The sequence below is a fragment of the Carassius gibelio genome, chromosome B3 (genome assembly GCF_023724105.1).
Source record: "Carassius gibelio isolate Cgi1373 ecotype wild population from Czech Republic chromosome B3, carGib1.2-hapl.c, whole genome shotgun sequence".
In the NCBI taxonomy this organism is placed as follows: domain Eukaryota; kingdom Metazoa; phylum Chordata; class Actinopteri; order Cypriniformes; family Cyprinidae; genus Carassius; species Carassius gibelio.
In genome coordinates, this window is record NC_068398.1 from 9,579,649 (window position 1) to 9,594,573 (window position 14,925).

At 36.5% G+C, this 14,925-nt stretch overlaps 2 protein-coding genes and 1 long non-coding RNA gene across 3 annotated transcripts; all 3 read right to left on the bottom strand.

Moving 5' to 3' along the window:
• Window positions 1–1,005: 1,005 nt before the first annotated feature.
• On the bottom strand, window positions 1,006–10,040 carry LOC127952880 (uncharacterized). Its single transcript, XR_008153066.1, has 3 exons — window positions 9,764–10,040; window positions 3,194–3,521; window positions 1,006–2,061 (listed from the first exon to the last, which is right to left on the bottom strand). It is a non-coding gene; the product is annotated as an uncharacterized LOC127952880 (long non-coding RNA).
• LOC127952870 (C-factor) lies at window positions 5,533–9,238 on the bottom strand. Its single transcript, XM_052551726.1, has 6 exons — window positions 9,059–9,238; window positions 8,908–8,962; window positions 8,552–8,739; window positions 8,124–8,285; window positions 7,906–8,016; window positions 5,533–6,608 (listed from the first exon to the last, which is right to left on the bottom strand). The coding sequence occupies exons 1-6, from the start codon at window positions 9,203–9,205 to the stop codon at window positions 6,495–6,497; spliced, it is 777 nt and encodes a 258-aa protein (XP_052407686.1). The 5' UTR covers window positions 9,206–9,238; the 3' UTR covers window positions 5,533–6,494.
• A 1,878-nt stretch (window positions 10,041–11,918) lies between the features above and the next one.
• LOC127952871 (C-factor-like) lies at window positions 11,919–14,255 on the bottom strand. Its single transcript, XM_052551727.1, has 6 exons — window positions 14,048–14,255; window positions 13,905–13,959; window positions 13,520–13,707; window positions 13,038–13,199; window positions 12,809–12,919; window positions 11,919–12,242 (listed from the first exon to the last, which is right to left on the bottom strand). Exons 1-6 carry the CDS (start codon window positions 14,192–14,194, stop codon window positions 12,129–12,131), a joined length of 777 nt encoding a protein of 258 aa, XP_052407687.1. The 5' UTR covers window positions 14,195–14,255; the 3' UTR covers window positions 11,919–12,128.
• Window positions 14,256–14,925: the final 670 nt, after the last annotated feature.

Here is a 14,925-nt window from a genome sequence, read left to right on the forward strand (position 1 = left end):
CCAGATGTGGAAGCTGCCCATTCGATAGGCACTAATGCCATCAGAGAGGAAAGCTGTTGGACTGAGTGCTGATAACAAGACAGATGGTCTCGCTCTTCCTTAGTCTGGATGATGCGGCATCAATGGTTTCTAGAAAAAAATGTATTAGTCTGACAACAGAATAGTTTTCCAGTGCAACTTTGCCTCAGTCCATTAAAATTAATTTTTAACGCGGAAAAGACGGCAACGTTTACACATCACAACTTTTTTGGAATTGGGGTTGTACATCATACATTACATTTTGAAATGTTGGTGGCACTGAAGAGTTTCAGAGACTTCAAACCTGACAAAACAAAACTGACTGATGAATCTACACAGCTCTTCTCCAGTTCAGGCTGGGCTATGCAGAGGATCTCATCTGCCTTTAACTCTTCAGCAGCTAACACAGTCCGAATGTGAAAACCTGCCTGAAAGGTAAACATACTGTTTGCGTTACACATTAGCTCATGCCATTAATGCATCATGGGCAATAAATGTAATCTAGTTTAACTAGTGCCAAATCAGGACTTTGGTTTCCCTTGCTAGTGCCATATAGCATGCATAATTATTAAGCAGGGCCTGTATGTATAAAACCTCTCAAAAATGCTCTTTAGAAAATCTTAAGGTTTGACTAGTCAAAAAATTCTTAGTAAAAAGTAGGACTTTTCTGAGAGTAGAAGACTTTTATAAAGAAGCTAAAAGCAGCTTTCAGTAAAGTCTAAGGCTGATTCTTAAGTAATCGCTGAGGTGACATTAAAGTGTTGTGAACCAAGGACTACAATGATGTAAAACCCAAAATGGCCATCCTCGACCTATGAAGCCAAACATTTTATTTAACTATAATAAAATCATTTTATTAAGACACTAAAATATTTTCATATTTAAATATATTTAAAAAATGTTTTGTATTATGCAAAATTATCACAGATCATTACTGATGGTTTGTAATAGTTTTCTATTGGTTTAAAGTTGGAACAATAATGTGAACATGAGTTCCATCAAGAGCTCCAACAACTCCAGGAAAGCCCACAATCCTCATAAACGTGGCTTGTTTTTGCAGCATGGTTTGCAGTCAGTTGGAAAGTCAATGAACTGCCATAAAGAAGTGGCCAAAAGTGATGTCCGGCCTGGGAAATTTGCTATCTTCAAACTTAAAAAAAAAAAAAAATGTGTTGAAAGATTTTATAAGTATATTGCATAGTTGCTTAGAGTCAATTGTTTTATTTGTGATGATGCAAATAAACATGCCAATTTGTGCGTTCATAATTCTTGCCCATGCTGTCACGCTGACTCATGATGATTTAAGTGAAATGTGGGGTCAAAAAAAAAAAAAAAAAAAAAGATTAAAAAAAGGCACTTCTCCTGCTCTCTTAAATAATTTAGGAGTTGAGACTTAGTCTTAACACTTAGGAAGTTTTATGAATCACTCTTATTAAGTCTAGTAATAAGAGAAAAATTATGTCATTCTTAGGATTTTAAGACTAAAAATGAGCTCTGAGTGTTTTATACATACGGCCCCAAGTGTCATGTTAGTGTCACAAGCGGCAGCTACAGACAAATATATGAAAACAAAGACAGCATAGTCTTTAATTCAAAATCCAAGGAATACATAGAGAATGCAATCACAACACTACTAAGATGACACCAAACATTGAAGACTGGGCATAAAATTACGTAATAACAAGGAAAAGTAATAAAGATAATTAACAGAACAGGGGAATGTACTCAGTAACTATAGAAAATATTGAACAAACCCAACTAAGGCAAACGGAAACATGACAAGGAATGAAGATTAAACCAAAATAAAACCCTTTAACTGATAAGAGTTTTACTGTATGAAAATGCTCTCATAAATCCTTGTGTGCCTTTTATGGTTATTAAGGTCAGTTTGGACCTGGATTAGCCTTTTTGCGACCATACGGTTCTGGTTTACCAGGTCACAGTTTTTCCAGTGTAGTCCAGGAATCCTCCGTGATGCTTCTCAGTGAGGCTGCCAATGACACGCAGCATCCCCTTCACACTTTCTTTTGGCTCAAGTGGTGCCTAGTGAAACAAATTGTGTAAGCTGAAATGATGAATTGAAAATACGCCTAATGGAAACATGTCACAATTTCACAAAAATGCCCATATATCACAAAAAAAAGGAATAAGGAATAATTTGCAAAAATGCAATGGAAAGGTGTTTTTTTTGTGTGTCATTTACAGGTAACATGGTGTATGTAAAAAGCCATATGTTCATTCTTCAATTCAACACTTCAAACGTGGCTGCTCTCCAGTATAAGGGGCTTTCCCTATCATTAATGCTTAGACAATTTACACTGCAAACATCTGCAACATATAGACAAAATCCCACCAAAAACCATTGCCATGACTTATCGTGAGAGGTTAACTGTTACGTTTTAGTCGCATAACATTGGTTAATGGAAAAGCCATCATTTCTCAACACTTTTTTATCTACATTTATAAAATATTGCCAAAGGTTGGTGCAAATCTGTAATGGAAACACGTCTATTGATATCTGCCGATTAATACCTTAATTGAGAAGCAAATGACTACAGCGTTTTTCTGTGAACTTAAAAATTAGCAACCTGCTTTAATGTGCAGTTTGTTCCACAGTGCCATCAAATATCTTTCGAAGTCTAGGAATATAGTGAAAAAAATGTTCCCTAATTTAGAAGCATTTAAACTTGAGTTTGGGTCAAATTATTCTGAAGTTAGTCTGTCCATTTTTATTACATTTTGGCCAGTAAGCAGAGCTGTCACTCAATTATTATCAACCCGATTACTGTTACAGCTGCTGGTGTGTTAATGAAGGCGCACGAGGAAGAAGATATATAAAAGGGTTATTTTTAATGATTAATAAGGGCACATCCAACATAACAATACAATATCATACAATAAACACGGAGAAGGAGGAACTAAACAGACAGGGTGTATAAGCACAAGGGAAGTAATCAAGGGAATGGAGACAGGTGGGGATTAATCAAATCAACCACACAGGAAAAGGAAAATGACCAAATAAGGACACTGAAAGTCCATGAACGTAGCAATTACATGCTAATTATTTTATATAACAAAATGTTTTAATATCTGGACTGGGATAGTTTGACAGAAAATATGTGGAAATCAAAAGCACCTGCTGCATTACACTTGGTTTCAAAGGCTTTACACTCACTTTTTCTCCACACAGTTCAGTTTTCACCAATGCAGAGGATCTCATCTCTTTCCGCAGCTAACACAGTCAGCATGTTAAAACCTGCCTGAGAGTTATATATCAGCTTATGGCATCAATACATCACAGAAAAATGAATGGGCTCTAGTTTAACTAGTGCCAAAACAGGACTCTGTGTACCTTGCTACTGCAGTAAGACAACTCTGGGAATTGGAGGCATTCTGGTCATGGATCCCCCAAGAGAGGAGATATTGATGACAGCTGCTTTATTTCAGGACATGCCTGGTATACCGCTCGCTTTAGCTGCTGCTTATAGATATGGTAAGAATTCCTAGATAAAAAAGGGAATGGATTATATCTCTCTGATAAATAAAGCAGTAGCTTACTTAAAAAATAGTGCAGCAGCGATTTAGAATAAAGTGCTACTCCATACCAAAATAAATTTTTTGTCATTAATCACTTACCCCCATGTCGTTCCAAACTCATTAAAGCTTTGTTCGTCTTCAGAACACAATTTAAGATATTTGTTTTATATTTATCCCTTTAGGCAGGAACAAATGACTAATGCACTATTAACATTCTAATAACTAACAAGAAACTCTGGTTAACAAATCAGTAAGTAATAGCACTCAGTTGAAAGTGGTAGTTCACAATTAGCTTTATTCATATTTTCATATTATTATTTGGATCAGTCTTCTGAAGCAGGGGTTCTCAGACCTCTCCGTGAAGTAGCTGCATGTTTTGTACGTCTCCCTGTATCTGACACACACCCACTTCAGGTTACAAATCATTGTCAACTTTTGAGGCTTTCCAGGAGATATGAAACAAGTAGTTACTGTTTAGCTTTTAGTGAACTACCACTCTCAACTAAGTGCTATTACTTACCGATTCATTAATCAGAGTTTCTTGTTAGTTAATAGTAGTTAGTAAAGTGTTTATAGTGCATTAGACATTTGTTTCAGTGTAATGATGGACCAGTATTCTAAAGTGTTACCAATTATTTTGTACAATGCCACCTTGCAAACTCTGCCACATCAAGTGACCAGTATTTCTCAAGAAGGACTCATTTTGTAGTTTTTTTCAACTGCTTACACACAAAATCTTTATTTGTCACAATTTCTGAAAGGTGGCACTCAAACACAAGAACAACACACCAAATCTGCAAAGCCATACGCTAATACTCGGCATTTGACTCGGTTTTCAATTTCACAAAACATGTTTTGCTAAATAACCAACCTGAATATTACAGCAAAGGTGTTTGCAAATGTTTGCTTTTGAGATGTGTTTTTGATGTTTTTTGAATGCAGTGCTTCATTTTGCAATAGATGTGAGGCGTTTTGTGTGTGCAGTTCTTGGATTTGTGTTAAAAAAAAAAAAAAAAAAAGTGTGTAAGTGATGACTGATTGATGACTGAATAGTCAAATAGTCAGAGAGACAGTGAATAAAAAAGCTAATATAACTGAGTGTTTGTTAATAATTTGCAATAAGAAACAGTTCCAGATCATTCAGATTAAGATGCTGTCATTTTCAAATATTTTCAAAACTTTTTTGCCTGGTATACATATGCACAACTCCTGCATAGCTGAAATGAAATTTCCTCACATTTATTATTTGTAAATAACACATTTAGAATCTGATTATTTCTATTATAGGCCATTTTTACATTTTTTCAATTATTTTTAAAAGCTATTTTAAAGGCTACTTTGTGGTCCCTCTGAGGAAATGCAACCTCTCGCATATTGGCAAGACAAATGTATAGTCCTATGTCGGGCCATAAATTCAAGAACTATGCATGAATGCTTGCTTCAGTGTTCTCTGTCTTGGAAAACAACCCCTGATTGATCCGAGAAAAGAGTCAAAGCTATGAGAGTCTCAAAAAGAGAGCCATCTGGTGGTTAGTAAAAAAGCAGACAAAGTTACAAAGCCAGGTTACATGCACAAATAAAAGCATGCGTGTTGAATTTATCTCTATGGTAAATCCATTTACCCACTAAACTGTGGAATTTAATGCCAGTACCAATATAAATGTGAGGTAATAAATGAATGACGTACACATACTGTACACTTGTATGACTTAGTTTTTTAAAATAATAAGTTCAATATTTGAACATTCTGACACACAAAGTGAATCATAAGCCGTTACTGTTATTAAATCTTTTCAGCAGCAGTGGGAGGTAATAGGAAAGAAAATGTACATGTTTGCACCATCATGCTGGTAATGTTAGTTTAGTCATTCAGCAATCCTGCAGCCTGACCACACCTGAGAGTCCACATGAGAGTCCCTTTCCACCCTATAAATTATTTTCTCTGTGTGTAATTGATCGGCAAAAAGACAGTACAGCTTTATTTTCTTCATAAACTGTTTTATTGAATAACATTTCATTTGATACAAAGTTGTTATATGTATGTCATAAATGTGTGGGGTTAAGTCCTTTATGATTGTCATATGCGCTTGTCATATTATCACAAATATTCAGTGTTTTCAACCATGTAATGCTTATTGAGGTTTCAGACATTTAAATACACATAAGTACTAGCAAAACCATACATTCACAGTTTGTAAAATACATGCTGATGTCTATGGAAAAAGGCAATAATGATCCTTCCCAGCAAACCAAACCAAGCAGATCATTTTTCCTAAAATGGTAGTTCATGGGTTGTGAGACCTGCTTGGTTACAAACGTTCTTCCAAATATCTTTGTGTTCAGCAGAACATAGAAAGGTATGCAGGTTTGAAACATGAGGGTGAGTAAAAGACAGAATTTCCATTTTGGGTGAAAATATATAATTATATAATAATTCAGTATTGTGTAATTGGTATTTTAGTTTGGTTAACAGATGCATAACTGTTCAATAACAATAAAATGTGCCAAATCAGAATATGGTTCTTTTTTTCTTTATGTCATCAAATATTGCGTTCTTGTTTGTGATGTACATGTGATTTAAAAAGTTTTATGGACGTTCAGGTCTGACTGGACCGATTTTGAACTTTTGTCGAGATGCGTTAAACCTCAAGACATAATTGATTGCCTTTCATGATATATCATGATAATATAGTATGTTTGCAAATATTTTGGATAAAACAAGAAAAAACGAAATAAAAGCAATGGAAACAATAAAGTGGTACATTCTAAAATAACAGTCGCCTAAGAAACTCACGCTGGGGGCTCAGCTAGAATATTTTAAACTCACGCGTGAAAGGGTTAAGTATGCCATTTTATGATTAATAGAATAAACAGGGCAGATTAGATCAGGACAGGCCCTTTCAAGTCCTCTCGTATAGAAGTGATTTTGTTCTTCTGGTTTACCAGGGAATTGTTTCTCCAGTGTAGTCCAGGAATCCTCCGTGATGCTTCTCAGTGAGGCTCCCAATGACACGCAGCATCCCCTCCACACTTTCTTTTGGTTCAAGTGGTGCCTAGTGAAAACATAAACATACATATAGTTAATTAAAATGCTAAATAAAAAATATTGCTGAAGCAGCAATTGACACTGCCAGTGTGACACTATGTTCAGTACTACGTAATGTTGAACATGGTTGGAGAGCATTTAAAGGCATCTAACAACCCACATTTTAAATCTTATGAAAGCAAAAAAACAAGCGAAAGTTGTAGCTGCTTAAAAAAAAATTAAATTAAAATTGACAGAATTTAAAATGGTGGAAATCGAAAGAACCAGAGGCATTAAAATAATTTAATTTGATTTAATGAACACCATTGCATGAGTTTGTGACTAAAACACCTTGTTAAATAGGATAATAGCTAAATAATTCATCTTAATCTGGTTAATAGCTACAGTACAACCCCAATTCCAAAAAAAATCGGGACACTGTGTAAAATGTAAATAAAATAGAATGCAATGATTTGCAAATCACGTTAGCTCACGTCAGTCCATAGACGTCTGGGAACTGAGCAGACCAGCTTCTGGAGTTTTGGGAGAGGAACTCTGTCCCATTTATGGCTGACAAATCTAGCTTCTCAACAGTCATGTGTCTTTCTGCTCATATTTGACATTTCATGATGTTTCCGTATCTTTTCAACTGCTACCTTTGAGGTAAAGTGCTACCTCAGGGCCCGAAGATCACGGCATCCAGTATTGATTTCTGCCCTTGTCCCTTGCGCACAAAGATTCTCCAGATTCTTTAGATAACATCACGTACTGTAAATGATGCAATATTCAAAATCTTAACAATTTTACATTGAGATTCTGACATTGTTCCTCAATTTGTAGAGGAATGTTTTTGGCAGATTGGTGAACCACTGCCTCTTCAATTCTGAGAGATTCTGCCTCTCAGACACACATTTTATGCACAATCATGACATTTTCTTTTTAGTAGCACTTACTTTTCCAGCCTTTTGGTGCCCCGTCCCAACTTTTTAAAAATTTTGCGGCCATCAAATTCAAATGACCATATTTCCCCCCTAAAATGGTACATTTGCTCAGTTGAAACATTTGACGTTTTTATGTTCTATTTTTAGTAAAGTATGGATTTAGGAGATTTGCAAATCAAATCACTGCATTCTGTTTTTATTGATATTTACAAGATGTTACAACCTTTTTTGGAAATTGGGGTTATGCGTCATAGGCTACATAACATTTTGGACTTTTGTTGTTGGTTGCACTGAAGTGTTTCAAAGATTTCAAACATTTTTTATAATTATAAGCTCATTTTGATAGGTTTCAAAATTGTCTTATAAATCTAAATCTACACTCACTTTTTCTCCACCCATATCAGTTTTCACCCATCCTGGGTGAAGGGCCATGCAGAGGATTTCATCAGCCTTTAACTCCTCAGCAGCTAACACAGTCAGCATGTTTAAACCTGCCTGATAGGTACAGTAAACATAACATTTGAGTTATACATCAGCTCAAGCCATCAATACTTCACGGGCAATGAATAAGATCTAGTTTAACAGTGCCAATACATGTGTACCTTACTAACACAATATGGCAACACTGGAAATTGTTCGTATAAGGAAGGCATTTTGCTGATGGATCCCCCCATAGTGGAGATATTGATGACAGCTGCTTTATTACAGGACATGCCTGGTGTCCCGCTGGCTTTGGCCGCTGCTTGTAGATATGGTAGGTACTCCTACACACACACAAAAAGAGAAATAACAATGGTGCTGCAGTGTCCAGTTAACCTGGTTTAAGTTTTTATTTTTGTACAATTCTATGAACCTTGCAAATCCTGTCATATCTAGTGATTAGTTCTTCCTCAAAAGCACTAATTTTAGTAGTCTCTTTACAATAATAAAAGGCCAAGCCTAGATGTTTAGACAGAATGCCACTGCACAAACACGTTTAATTTTTTTTTGTTTCAGAAATCTTAACTATGATTTATATATTTTACCTTACCTTAATGACTAATAAGGGTCCTATCACGTTGGTGTTGAAGGTGTTTTTCATGTCTTCAGGACTGCTGGTCTGAATGGTGCCCTTTGCCACAATTCCAGCATTATTCACAAGCAGGTTCAAACCACTGTTTCCCAGAAGAGATCCCACTTTCTTTGCAGACTCTTTGACACTGGATGGATCATCAGCATCTAGAAGTAATAGAACAAATAGCAGTTCTGTAGTTCTATTAAAAAATGTATCTTGTCTCTATAATAATATTATCGAATCTCAATAAGAAATCAGTGACATCTACATCGTTTCCAGTTAAATATTATGTTGCGTTTTAAATGCACAAAGGAGGACACATGCACATTTACCAAGACGTATGATGGTGATCACACTTGGATGCTGTTTTGCCAGTTCTCTTAATGCCTTAAGAAAGATAATATAAATTAAGCAAGGCACATTTGGATTTTTCCTGGTGTTTCTATTTTCAGTAGCTATATATTTTAGTTATTTACAACTCACCTCAGACTTTGGCCCATCTGGGTCACGGCAGGTAGCAAAAATACGACGTTTTGGCCAAGAGTCCTCTGTGAGTTGTTTAACGGTTTCTAAGCCCAAACCCCGGTTGGCTCCGGTGATCAAGATATTGCATGCTTTTACTGCTGCCATGTTCTTACAAGCTGCTTCGATCTGGCTGCCTTTAAAACTGGTTTGTATGTGCAACCAAGGGAATGTAACGCCCCTATAACATTACGCAATATGCGTTTTGCTTTAAGCTGCGACTGTGACAGAAAGATCGCTTTCCCATATTTTAGCGCCACCCAGACACTTTTTGATCGTTTCCCTTCGCCCGGTGTCACATGTCACATACAGAAACTATCATCTGAAATTAGAAGTGCTGGCCTTGATTTTAACACATTATATTGTCCCGACTGGTAGTCAATTCTTGCAGTTTAGTGAATCGAACACATTTGCAGCATGTTGCATTGTCCTACAGCAGTATAAAAGCCAAAACGTTGATTCAAAATGGATTAGGCTATATACATCATGCAAGAGCTCCCAGTCAATAAAAAATCTGTCATGCCCATGCATAAGTTGCGCGAATGTTCAGAATGTTACATCAGCCAAGTTTTTCGTATACGCAAACATTGACCATACCCCGGATTTTGAAATCGTGATAACGCAAATACATCATTTCAATTCCCAACTCATGTCGTTCATTATTACCGAAAGGATGCTGGGCATGTGTAGTCACAAAAATGATCGAGTCTCTCCTCTGGGATCGCGCTGCAGAATTCGTTTCAGCTCACTTCCTCTCTGTCACAAAGGAGCCTGTGCTGATTAGAGGTAGAAATGATGATTTACGTAACCACGACTTCAGTTTGTTAGATGTCTATATTATTTACTAAAACCCACAATAGCTAAACATTAACATAACAGCAGTTTGAACATTATGTGACATGACATCTGATCCCAGAAGTCATTGGCACATGCCACTATGCTTAGTGACACTTCCGGTTTTCAGTGGCATGTCAGTGACTTCTGGAGATGCCTGAATGTTTTGTCAAAGCATTTGACTTTCTGAAGACACATTAATAAGGACAAACTTTGTTTAATATAGCATAGACTTAAATTACGTTGCAGACTGTTACCTCACACAGTTCCATTTTATTACAGACTTCAAGGTCAAGCACACTTCTGAATGGTTGGTGTAAGTTTTTATAAAGCATGTTAGAATCCCAATATAGGAACTCAATATTTGTCGTACAAATGAACTCCGTGATGTAATAAGTCGTATGTTTGACAGTAACATACTGTTGATTAATTCAATATCTTTCTGCCATTAAGTGCGTGCGTCACGCAATGAATCTACATTATGCAGCGACACCCAGCGGCAGCTTTTAGTGACAGCTGCTAATGTCCACTGACACGTGCCACCGGAAGTGTCACTGAGCATAGTGGCATATGCCACTGCACACTCACGTCACTTAATGTTAAAACTGCCTCTATAAGGCTATATGGAACAGTCTCAATGAAGCAACTATAACTACTAACTGTGTCTCAACTTTCGTGGAGTTTGTACAGGAAACCTAAACCCGATGGTAAACCATTTTTAAATGAGCTGTTATGCACACTGGACAATAAACACCATCCACCGTGCAAGGCAACAGTTTACAATCTAATCATCTTAAAGGCAAAAAGTTTACTTCAAAAAATGAAACTAAAGAGCTTTATCAAATTTGCTGTAAAAACAACAACAACACACACATTTGTTTCTGTGAATTTCCATAGACTTATACATTCATTCTGACCCAACGATATTTTATGTCCCAAACCATAGCCTACAGAAAACCTGTTTGCTTTGAATAAACATAATTTACTATTTTTTATATTAATTTTTTCCATCGTGGAAAAATTCTGATTGACTGCAGAAAAATGTTGCATAAGCTATTATTGAAAAAAAGCCTTTACTCTCTTCCAGCCAAGGGTGAAGTCATCATTAACATTGTGTGGATTTGACTCAGGATTTTAAACAGCTCTGCGCTTTTTATACCGTGTGCGACTGCCTTTTACTCTTCTGTCTCTTGCAACCAACATCATATTCTCTTTATATTCAACGTAAATATACATGCCGGCACATGTCCAAATAACATCTTGTTTCTGAGGAGTGGAATCTCTTGATCCATCTCACCACAAGGAAACCGCACCCCACTTTATTTTGGATACTTTCCTCGGACGTTTCATTCCCTTTTTTGGTCTAGTTATGTTTATATTATGTTACATAAACGTGACGTCTGTCTTAAGAGAAAAAAAAAATGTAATTGTGAACGGATGTAGATCGAGTGGAGCTATGCTTTATTTCAGCTTGACATGTAGCAGTAGATCTATGCTGCTAGTTCAGTTATTGAAAGCTTAATAAAGCAGAAGCAAAAACTACCCGGTCAAGAAATTGATTTCTAGCAATTATGTCAACCTTTCAAGACACAAGCTTGAGGTTTTTAATCAATATCCTTCTGTTGAAACCATCAGTCCACATCATTTCAGTTTAAGTAAACTGTTTAATAGCAATTTAATTTAATTCAATTCAATAGCTTTTGTTGAAAACAAAAAAGAAAGGTATATATGTATATATATGCATGTATGTATAATGAGTGCTAAATTCTGAGATGGTTGATTATCACTCTGTGACCTATTCTCATCTTTCACCTATTTGTATTTTTGTTCAGCCTAGCTGCTGCTTTCTCTAAGATTTATGTTTTATACCTGTTATACATACAGAACAACAGTTTTATTTAACTTACCTAACTGAATCTGAACTTCATCTGTGCATGCTATTGCTAATCAGAGTCATGCAACATATACAGTAAAAAAGAGACAGTAGTGCTTCATTGAGTGTTTTATTGTATAAAAAGTATAAAATTATCACTTGTCTCCCATAAACCCTTGAGGCCTGAAATTAAAGATATACTCTACCCTTCAAACTTGTATGAGGTTTTCCTTATTGGGTGAAGTATCCCTTGTGACCTTTAACTTATCCCTAAGTGCTTATGATTTGGTATGCCCTTCTATTAAAAAGTGACCTTGAGCTTGTTCACCAGGTCACAGTTTCTCCAGTGTAGTCCAGGAATCCTCCATGATGCTTCTCAGTGAGGCTGCCAATCACACGCAGCATCCCCTCCACACTATCTTTTGATTCAAGTGTTGCCTAGTGGAAATAAAAACATGTATTTATTAGCATACTAACAATATATATATAAAATGTTGCTGCAAGCTGCAATTAAAGCATAACCAAACCAGTTCAAGGCATGTTTTGAATGGTTTTGTGGGGTCATATCACTCTCAGCAAATGAAGGAAAACTAGTTTTAACACTATGAGATTCATGGCTTTATAACCTTTGACCAGTAGGTGATGATATCATCAAATTTACATTATTCTCAGGGCAATGTGCCTTAAGCAAATAGAAAACTTTATTTTAGCATGCAAAATCATTGCATATATATATATAATGCATGAAGCTTTAGTTGAGCTCAAAAAAAAAAAAACTTCTGCCCATTTTGGCTAGTAACTTTCTCATTTCATGCAAACTGTTTTGAATATCAAAATAATTTTCCACCTGGCATAGTCATAAAGGTATGACTAAAACTTCACAAAGACACACTTAAAGCTGTGGTCTAAAGATCGTTTGTATGGCAATGAAAGAAGTGTGTTTTGAAACTGGAAATCAAAAGCACATGGTGCAACAGAGCGTGACTTGAGAGATCAACACTCACATCATCTCCACCCAGTTCAGTTTTCACCCATCCCGGGTGAAGGGCCATGCAGAGGATCTCATCCGCCTTAAACTCTTCCGCAGCTAACACAGTCAGCATGTTAAAACCTGCCTGATACGTAAACATTACATTTGAGGTGTTCATCAGCTCATTGTGCCTTCAATACTGTTTAGACATGCATTGAGTGGAGTTAGGCTTTATCTAGTGCCTTAGCGTTACATTGGTGTACCTTGCTCACTCCATATGGCAACGTTGGGAAGTGACTGTATATGGAAGGCATTCTGGTCATGGATCCCGCCACAGAGGAGATGTTGATGACAGCTGCTTTATTACTCGACATTCCTGGAGTCCCGCTCGCTTTTGCTGCCATTTGTAGATACGGTAGATATTCCTACAAAAAAATAAAATAAAAATAATAATTATGTACGTAATTTTGACACATAAATGAGTGTTAAAATGACTCATCTGTCATTTTACTATTGTAGAAATAGTCTCGAATAGCCATTGACTGATTGACGGGAATGTTGTGATTCATTAATAAACAGAAACGTGTTGCCTAATCAGTGCGATATGCAATAATCAAAATCAACACTGAGCGAGAAAGCGGTAGCATACTTTAATAATGTCACAGCAGTGTGTTTTTGGACTTGCTGGTCTGATCAGTTTATTATTATTATTTATTTTGTAGCTCTTAATGATGCATCACATTACCCTAATGATTAATAAGGGTCCTATCACGTTGGTGTTGAAGGTGTTTTTCATGTCTTGAGGACTGCTGGTCTGAATGGTGCCATTTGCCACAATTGCAGCATTATTCACAAGCAGGTTCAAACCACTGTTTCCCAGAAGAGATCCCACTTTCTTTGCAGAATCTTTGACACTGGACGGATCATCAGCATCTAAAATTAACAACAAATATTAGTGCTAAAGTATCGAGCAATGAAATGGTATTCAAGAAACATCGAAAAATATATGTGAAATTCTCAAAAAAAAAAAAAAAAAAAAAAAAAAAAAAAAAATATATATATATATATATATATATATATATATATACAAGGAAATTTTAAATAAAAAAATAGGACACATGCACATTTACCAAGACGTATGATAGTTATAGCACTTGGATGTTTTTTCACCAGTTCTCTCAATGCCTTTATGAAGAAATAATGCATAATTAAACGAGGCACATTATAATTTCTCCCGATGTATTTCTGTTTGTGTTAGTTATCCATAACTCACCTCAGACTTCGGCCCGTCTGGGTCACGACAGGTAGCAAAGATATGCTGTTTGGGAAAAGAGTTCTCAGACAGCTGCTTAACAATTTCCAAGCCTAGACCCCGGTTAGCTCCAGTGATCAAGATTTTGCAAGCTTTCACCACTGCCATGTTCTGCTAAAGGCTGCTTCTACTCTGTCTGCATGAAAAAGTGTTTTGCGTGTAGGCTATGTAAACGCATGTGTAACTCAATGCCACTGCTACATTATGTAATATGCTGCAATTGAGGATGTGGCAGAAAGATTGCCTCCCCCATATTTAGCTCCACCCCGTCACTTTAATGGACGCCCTTTACCAGAATCTTTGTGGCACAGTGCTGATCCCAGAAGAGGATAGTTTTTCCATGACCACACACATCTTTTCATTATTGGAGATGAACTTGTCAATTCTGTTTACTCTATATAGTTACTGCCGGACTGTCCTGTGACAATATAATGGACCAGAAGACCAAATGAATGATGGAGGAGTCATATCTTCTTATAACTTCTTTTGCATTGGTGCAGCATTCTCAATTTAACTATTTGCAAATGAATTGTTTTAATAAAGTTCAGTCCAAATTCAATAAAACCATAACTAATGGCTGAGAGCTGAGCCGTCTCTGTACCATTTCTTCTTCACTTCCTCTCATTCACTCGCAGGGAACTCACCGCGAGGACACCGTGCCCCACTTTTATTTTGGATAATCCACCCGGACATTTCATTCCCCCTTCTGGAGTGTTATGTTGTATTATGTTGCGTAAACACCTCCTGGAGGCCTGAGGCCATACCCACTGTGTCTGTCTGTCTTCAGAGGAGAGCTCACAGATAGCTCATGTAAACAACAGATGCTAACAGAGTAAAGG